Genomic DNA, 7,784 nt, shown 5'->3' on the forward strand with positions numbered 1-7,784 from the left:
CCCGAACATTTCACCCCCAGCATTTTGCCCCCAGGATGTTTCGCCCCCGCACATTTCGCCCCCAGCAGTTCGCCCCCAGATGTTTCGCCCCCAGCAGTTCGCCCCCAGATGTTTCGCCCCCAGCAGTTTGCCCCCACACGTTTCGCCCCCGCACATTTCGCCCCCAGCAGTTTGCCCCTGGATGTTTCGCCCCCGGATGTTTTGCCCCCAGCAGTTCGCCCCCAGATGTTTCGCACCCAGCAGTTTGCCCCCGGATGTTTCGCGCCCGGATGTTCAGTTCATCCCTGGATGTTTTGTCTCTAGCAATTTGCTCCTGGATCTTTCGCATCCAGGAAAGACCTGCCTCAACTGAACATTGGCATGTTCGCTTATCACTAATAATACACCATATGAGTCTAAGATATAGAATTCTGATCAAATTATTTTTTTTTATTCTAAAACTTTGTTTTCTAGATGAGTAATTTTACAAACAGACAGGAAAATAGTAGGATTTCATTGGTTACTAAGGAGGTCGTGCCCCCTTGGTAGCAGAATGGATGCCGCGCGTGCGCAGATGGATATCGCGGCGGCCATTTTCCTGAAGCCGCGGCCAGCAGAGCGCCGCTTTTGCGCACGCGCGGCCAAAGGAAGATGGCCGCGCCCACCGATCACCAATGAAATAACGAACAGCGCGCTCTTTTAAATCTCCTGGCAGAGGATTCGGGACCTTGGGCATGCGCACACCACTACGCCACCAACGGAAAACTACGCAAAATCTGGGGGAAGACAACATGCCCTTTTGACCAGACCAGCCTGATTGACAGGCGAAAACGGAGACTTTGCAAAGGTATTTCGGCAACTTAGGTGGGTAATAAACGCATAACAAACACACTAATGTAACGCCCACCTCTGCCCCTATTTAACGCTATTTTTATCCCATCTTCCAAAAACGTGGTGACAGGTTCCCTTTAACAAGGCTGTTGTAGTGAAAAACATGCCACTCTTTACTTTGTGCCAGTAGATGGAGATTGTCTCTTGTTCCAAATATCAACATACGGCTGTGTCCATTTCCTAATTTAAAATGAAAATATTAGTAGAGGAAATAATAGAAAAAGTGTAACAAGCAGCAGACAGAGAATTTTGGGATAAATTCACAAAAAAAATATCCTAATCAGAAGCCTCTGTTCATATCTCACATTAAAAACTCACATTTTGCTCCAGATTTTCTGATTTCATAATAAAAAAACGGAAGCAAAATATAGTGTGAAGGGGCCAACCAATAGTTTTTTACAACATATATTGTCCCAGTGGAAAATGATATATTTTTGTTTAAAATTAAAATTACTTCCAAACTTGAAATAGGTCACATTTTTAGGGTACCTTTAGACCCTTCAACTAGACGGCCGTTCAGCACGGCCCATCGCCGCCATGCTGAACGGCCGTCTAGTTGACAGCCGCATCCAGACGCGGCATGTGGCTGGACGTCTGAATGAACGACTGTGCGGGCAGCTCGCCTGAATGGGGCGTTCCATTCAGGCGGATGGGCACGCTAGTCGTTGGGTGGGCAGCGCGGACGTTCGTGACATCCGCGCTGCCTATGCTGTCTCATTGAGAGGATTGTGCAGGATGCAAAAAACGCTAGTAAAATCACCACTGTGCTTTTGGCCTAAAGCATAACTGAATGGTCCATTAGGCTGGGGTCATATGCAGCATTAATGTGTAAATCCCATCCACTTGCTGATGACAAATTTTTGTTTACAAAAAAAACATGCAGTGCAGCATGTCAATGTATGGTGCCATTATACAAAGAAAATTCATTCAGACAAGGGGCTGAAATCCTGCACTAAAACCTGTACCTAAATCCATAGAGTTAAGTGAAGATTTTGATACAGAATTAGGGTACCACAATAGTGGCCCCAATTGCAGGCACAAATAGATTCCTGTGGGATCTGCAATTGCTACCGCAATTACAGCCGCTGCGGAGATGCCGCTCCGCAATCCCCTTCCATCAGTGGGCACGAGGCCTCAGGCTTTATCCAGACAAGCTGGATTTACAGGCGTATTCCGTGCTGTGTTTCCTGCCTGAAACCCGCCCTTTCATGTCTATGGTGCGGGTTACGGGCGGATTCCGTCCGGGGCAGGAAAACGCCCCACTGGAAAATAGCTTCAAAGCTATTTTCCAGCGGATCCCATGCTTAACTCGCCCATTCAAGGGAATGGGCAAGAGGGAAACCTCCCGAAAAATGCCTTCAAACCACGGTAAATACGCTCGGTTTAGGCCATAGCAGGGCACGGCCATGCCCATAGCAGAGCTTGGCCACGTCCCCTATTTGCAGAAGCGTTTTGCCAGCGCTTGCAAAGTGCTTAAAAAGTGCTTGCAAGCAGCAGGCAAAACGCCTCTGCAAATCCTGGCATATCTCACCTGAGCTCCGGAGTTCAGCCCGACCTGTCCACGGATCTGCAGGACTGAACTACAAGAGCTGAGGAATCAGCCGGCGATGGCAGTTCAGCCCGTGCATGCTGCAGACAGGCGAGGCTGAACTCTGGGGCAGCATCCTGGACAGGTATGGACAGTACAATGCTGCATATTTGGAATTAGTGTTGGCCGATCCGATCACTGAAGATCGTAATTTATTACGATTTTAAGGCTGGGTCCAGGCTGCGCTGTTAAAAAATAAACAAACCCAGTTACTCACCTCTTTCTCCAGTGTCCAGTACTGGCTCCGGCTCCTAGCCCAGCTGTGCAGGGAATCCCGAAATCCAGGCGGCGCTTCTCCGCCTCTGTGCCTGCCGTACTATAACTACAATGGAGAGTGATCCCAGGACCGCTCACTAGACGGTCCTGGGAAAGCACCACATCACGTCACAGAACAGCCCGGCACATGTGCAGAGGTGGTGATGCACAACCCAGAATGCATAGCGTTGGGATTTCGGAATTCCCTGCACCGCCGGAGACAGCGCTGGACACCGGAGAGAGAGTTGAATAACTGGGTTTGTTTATTTTTTAACAGCGCAGATGGGGGCCATTATATATATGCAAGAAAGCTGGAAGAAGAGTGGCTCAACTGAGATTGTTGCTGAGGACTCATTGTGCTGCTAGTCAAGCAAAAAAGGCAGCACACTGCAGCGCTAACACATGCAAAAATGAAACACAGAAAATGAACTGCATTACTGCACTAAAAATATGAAAAATGAGAGCGTTTAGCGCATAAAAAAGGCCAATTTTATATGTACCTGGTAGCCACTTTACGGCATCTCTCTTATACCAGGTCCTGCGCTATCCTTCCTCGCTGAGAATAAACGTCTCCATGTGAATGGGCACCTATGAAAACCTCTCATGAGACTAACATTCTCTTTCTCTGTGGAGGGGTACTGGACCTGTTGCAATTAAGACACTTGTGACTAGGAGGCGGAGTGCTCGGTCAGAAGGCTAGACAATACATTTGAAAAAACTGACCGTCACATCCAAACATAGATCAAGTGTGAACAGGTGCTGAACCTTAGAGTCACCAACTCCTATACAGTCAAGCAAAAAAGGCAGCACACTGCAGCGCTAACACATGCAAACATGAAACACAGAAAATGAACTGCATTACTGCACTAAAAATATGAAAAATGAGAGCGTTTAGCGCATAAAAAAGGCCAATTTTATGTGTACCTGGTAGCCACTTTACGGCATCTCTCTTATACCAGGTCCTGCGCTATCCTTCCTCGCTGAGAATAAACGTCTCCATGTGAATGGGCACCTATGAAAACCTCTCATGAGACTAACATTCTCTTTCTCTGTGGAGGGGTACTGGACCTGTTGCAATAAAATTGGCCTTTTTTATGCGCTAAACGCTCTCATTTTTCATATTTTTAGTGCAGTAATGCAGTTCATTTTCTGTGTTTCATTTTTGCATGTGTTAGCGCTGCAGTGTGCTGCCTTTTTTGCTTGACTGTCATTTTGCTGCTAAAGCAGGGGTTGGCTTCCGCCCATACTTAACATGCATCCATGAAGAAAGATCTCCGCACTGCTGAAGTCCTATGCAAATCCTTTATTGCATTACAAAGTTAATAATAATAAATAATAATCTTTATTTTTATATAGCGCTAACATATTACGCAGCGCTTTACAGTTTGTACACATTATCATCGCTGTCCCCGATGGGGCTCACAATCTAAATTCCCTATCAGTATGTCTTTGGAATGTGGGAGGAAACCGGAGTGCCCGGAGGAAACCCACGCAAACACGGAGAGAACATACAAACTCTTTGCAGATGTTGTCCAAGGTGGGATTAGAACCCAGGACTCCAGTGCTGCAAGGCTGCTGTGCTAACCACTGCGCCACCGTGCTGCCCTGCCCAAAGTTCCAAAAGTGCCAGACCACCATCACCCACCCACATATATACATATATATACACACACACTGTTCGGGCGTACAGTGTGCATATATATATTTAGATCATATTTCCAGTGATCGGCCAACACTAGTTGGAATCAGTAGGCCTCACTACATTATATTACCCTCAAAGTTTCCCTTGAAAGCAAAAATCACAGTATTTTATATCAGCACCTTATGGTCTAGCATTTTTCAGATTTGTGCAAAATAAACTTTGCAATAATTATGCATAATGGAATTGTTTAAATACAATGTTAAATGGTTAAGTAGCTTACCAGAGTCATGCAGAAGGAACTGCTGCTGGACACCATCAATACTGATCTCCTGGAACTCCAGGGGGATAACAAGTTGATCAAGGGTTTGAGGTAACCTTGGGATATTGCCAAGTTGCCTTGCTAATCGTATTGTCCTCTTCAGTGATGCTTTCCTTGGGAGAAGTGCTGCAACATTAGAATGGGCTCCTGAAACGACGTCTGTGAGAATCTGTTGTGGTGTCTCCTGTGTTGTCCTTGCCCTGGTGACTGCCTCATTAACAAGTCGGATTGCTTCAGGTCTTGCAGCTTGTGCTGCGTGACTGTGAAGATTGACTACTTTCACAACTTCGCCAGATTCTTCATTGGTCCAAACACGTCCCTTGCAAGTCGACCGTTTTTCACATACCCAGATGGAATGGACATCATCAGCGGTTCGTTTGGAAAATAAGTAAATGTGATTCTCATGGACCAACTTCCTCCTTCCACGTTTGGACAGAACTGAATTCATAGTTGTAGAAAGTGAATTGCTGTAGAAGCTGACTGATTTTTTGTGGCAGTACACTTCTCTCTTTGTGGAGATTTCAGACACTGCTATATTCTGATGTACAGATGGAATAAAAGCTAGTCTAATGTAACTTGCAGGACATGTGACCTGCTACTTGTTACATCTGCAACAAAACTTGCAACAAAGCAGGTGAGTGCTGGGTCAGGTAAAAGTTCAAAATTGTTTAGATTTTTTGCCTCTTGCACACTGTAATTTTGGAGTGGTTTCACACTTGTGTTGGTGGCCGCCAGAGGTTGATCCGCTCTGGATCTGACATCCAGCTGACCCCGGGGCAATGCTGGCGGAATGCTTGCATTCCGCTTGCATTGCCCATAGAAGTGAACGGCTGGGTTCCTCGATCTGCAGCCGCCCGTTCGCTTTCGTAATGCCGCATTCCGCTATCAGTGTCAGAACAAAAAGAAGAGCATTTTCTTCTTTTCGTTCTGCTGCAGGTTAGCGGAATGCGGCATTACAGAAGCGAACGAGTGGCCCGTAGTGCATATGTAGCGGAAGTGTGAAAGCACCCTTATGCTGCCACTGATTTAGAACTCCAAAGCACGTGTTTTACTGGCATTTTTCAGAGCGCTTTTGTGAGCGCTCTCGGTAATGACCCATAAGATACAGGCTATTGATCAACGCTAAGTGCTCAAAAATAGCTCCTGTAATAAAATAAAAAGAGCTGGCCGAAACAACACCTCGCTTTTCCAGCCATTGACTTATCTACTATATAACTGTCTAAGGGTCACTTTCGTCTTTCTGTCTGTAACGTTTTATTTGTATATTCATTGGTCGCGGCGTCTGTCTGTCATGTAAATCCAAGTCACTGATTGGTCATGGCAAAACGCCCATGACCATTGCCATGACCAATCAGCGACGGTTACAGTCTGCCAGAAAAATGGCCACTGCTTTACTGCCCTGCACTCACCGCTGACCGCTCACACAGGGTTAATGACAGCGTTAACGGATCGCGGTGTACCGCACTCCGTTAACGCTGCTATTAACCCTGTGTGACCAACTTTTCGCTATTGATGGTGCCTATGCAGCATCAATAGTGAAAAGATGTAATGTTAAAAATAATAATAATAAAAAAAAGTTATTCTCACCCCCTCCGACGTCGCGCTGTACTCCGCGCCTCTCTTCCGGTCCGAACGATGCTATGCATCCAGGGCCTGCGATGATGTCACGGTCATATGACCGCGATGTCATCGCAGGTCCTACGCTCAGACCGGAAGCCACCACCAGCACTGCAGAGAGGCGCGAGGACTTCAGGGCCAGTGGCTGAGGTGAGTATATCTTTATTATTTTTTTTAACACGAATATAGTGCCCACATTCCTAGACTACGTGGGCAGTGCAGTATACTACGTCGGCTGGCCAATATACTATGTGCGCTGTGCAATTTACTACGTGGACTGTGCAATTTACTACGTGCGCTGTGCAATTTACTACGTGGACTTTGCAATTTACTACGTGCGCTGTCCAAAATATTACGTCGGCTGTCCAATATACTACGTGGCCTGTGCAATGTACTACGTGGACTGTCCAATATACTACATAATCTGTGCAACATACCACGTGGCTGTGCCTTCTAGAATACCCGATACGTTAGAATCGGGCCACCATCTAGTATATTCAAAATTGGCCATCTTCTTAGCGATTTTCCAGTGCTTAGCACTTGGGAAAGTGGCTACTGTGAAAGAGGACTTAGGGCTAAAACACAAGGCTGAAATTCCCTGCCTAATTTGGGGCTGAAACATCTGGGGGAAAAAAGCTGGGGGTGAAACATCTGGGGGCGAACTGCTGAGTGCGAAACATCCGGGGGCAAACTGCTGGGGGCGAAACATCCGGGTGCGAAACATCCGGGGGCGAACTGCTGGGTGCGAAACTTCCGGGCGCGAACTGCTGCGGGTGAAACATCCAGGTGCGAAACATCCGGGGGCGAACTGCTGGGGGCAAAACATCCGGGGGCGAGCTGCTGGGAGCGAAACATCCGGGTGCGAAACATCCGGGAGCAAACTGCTGGGGGCGAAACATCCGGGGGCGAACTGCTGGGGGCAAAACATCTGGGGGCGAAACATCTGGGGGTGAACTGCTGGGGGCGAAACATCCGGGGCGAACTGCTGGGGGCGAAACATCCGGGGGTGAAACATCCGGGGGCAAACTGCTGGGGGCAAAACATCTGGGGGCAAAACATCTGGGGGTGTACTGCTGGGGGCAAAACATCCGGGGGCGAACTGCTGGGGGCGAAACATCCGGGTGCAAAACATCCGGGGGCGAACTGCTGTGGGCGAAATGTGCGGGGGCAAAATGTGCGGGGGCGAAACAACCTGGGGCGAAATGCTGGGGGCGAAATGTTCGGGGGCAAAGTGTACATGGGGGCGAACTGCTGGGGGCGAAATGCTGGGGGCGAACTGCTGGGGGCAAACTGCTGGGAGCAAAACTTCCTAAAACCAAAATTTAGATACACAGGTGGTGTAGTTAGCTTCACAGGAGGGCTACTCCACTGACTTGCAGACACTGCTACTAAGCCCATAAAGATTTACTGGGTTAGATGCAGTAAAAATTTAGATACACAGGTGGTGTAGCTAGCTTCACAGGCAGGCTACTTCGCTAACGTGCAGACACTGC

At 47.8% G+C, this 7,784-nt stretch overlaps 1 protein-coding gene across 1 annotated transcript; it reads right to left on the bottom strand.

The window, feature by feature from the left end:
• Positions 1-910: 910 nt before the first annotated feature.
• Positions 911-5,229, bottom strand: LOC143817321 (uncharacterized). Its single transcript, XM_077298662.1, has 2 exons — positions 4,636-5,229; positions 911-1,050 (listed from the first exon to the last, which is right to left on the bottom strand). Exons 1-2 carry the CDS (start codon positions 5,120-5,122, stop codon positions 911-913), a joined length of 627 nt encoding a protein of 208 aa, XP_077154777.1. The 5' UTR covers positions 5,123-5,229.
• Between the last annotated feature and the right edge of the window lie 2,555 nt (positions 5,230-7,784).

The sequence above is a fragment of the Ranitomeya variabilis genome, chromosome 3 (genome assembly GCF_051348905.1).
Source record: "Ranitomeya variabilis isolate aRanVar5 chromosome 3, aRanVar5.hap1, whole genome shotgun sequence".
In the NCBI taxonomy this organism is placed as follows: domain Eukaryota; kingdom Metazoa; phylum Chordata; class Amphibia; order Anura; family Dendrobatidae; genus Ranitomeya; species Ranitomeya variabilis.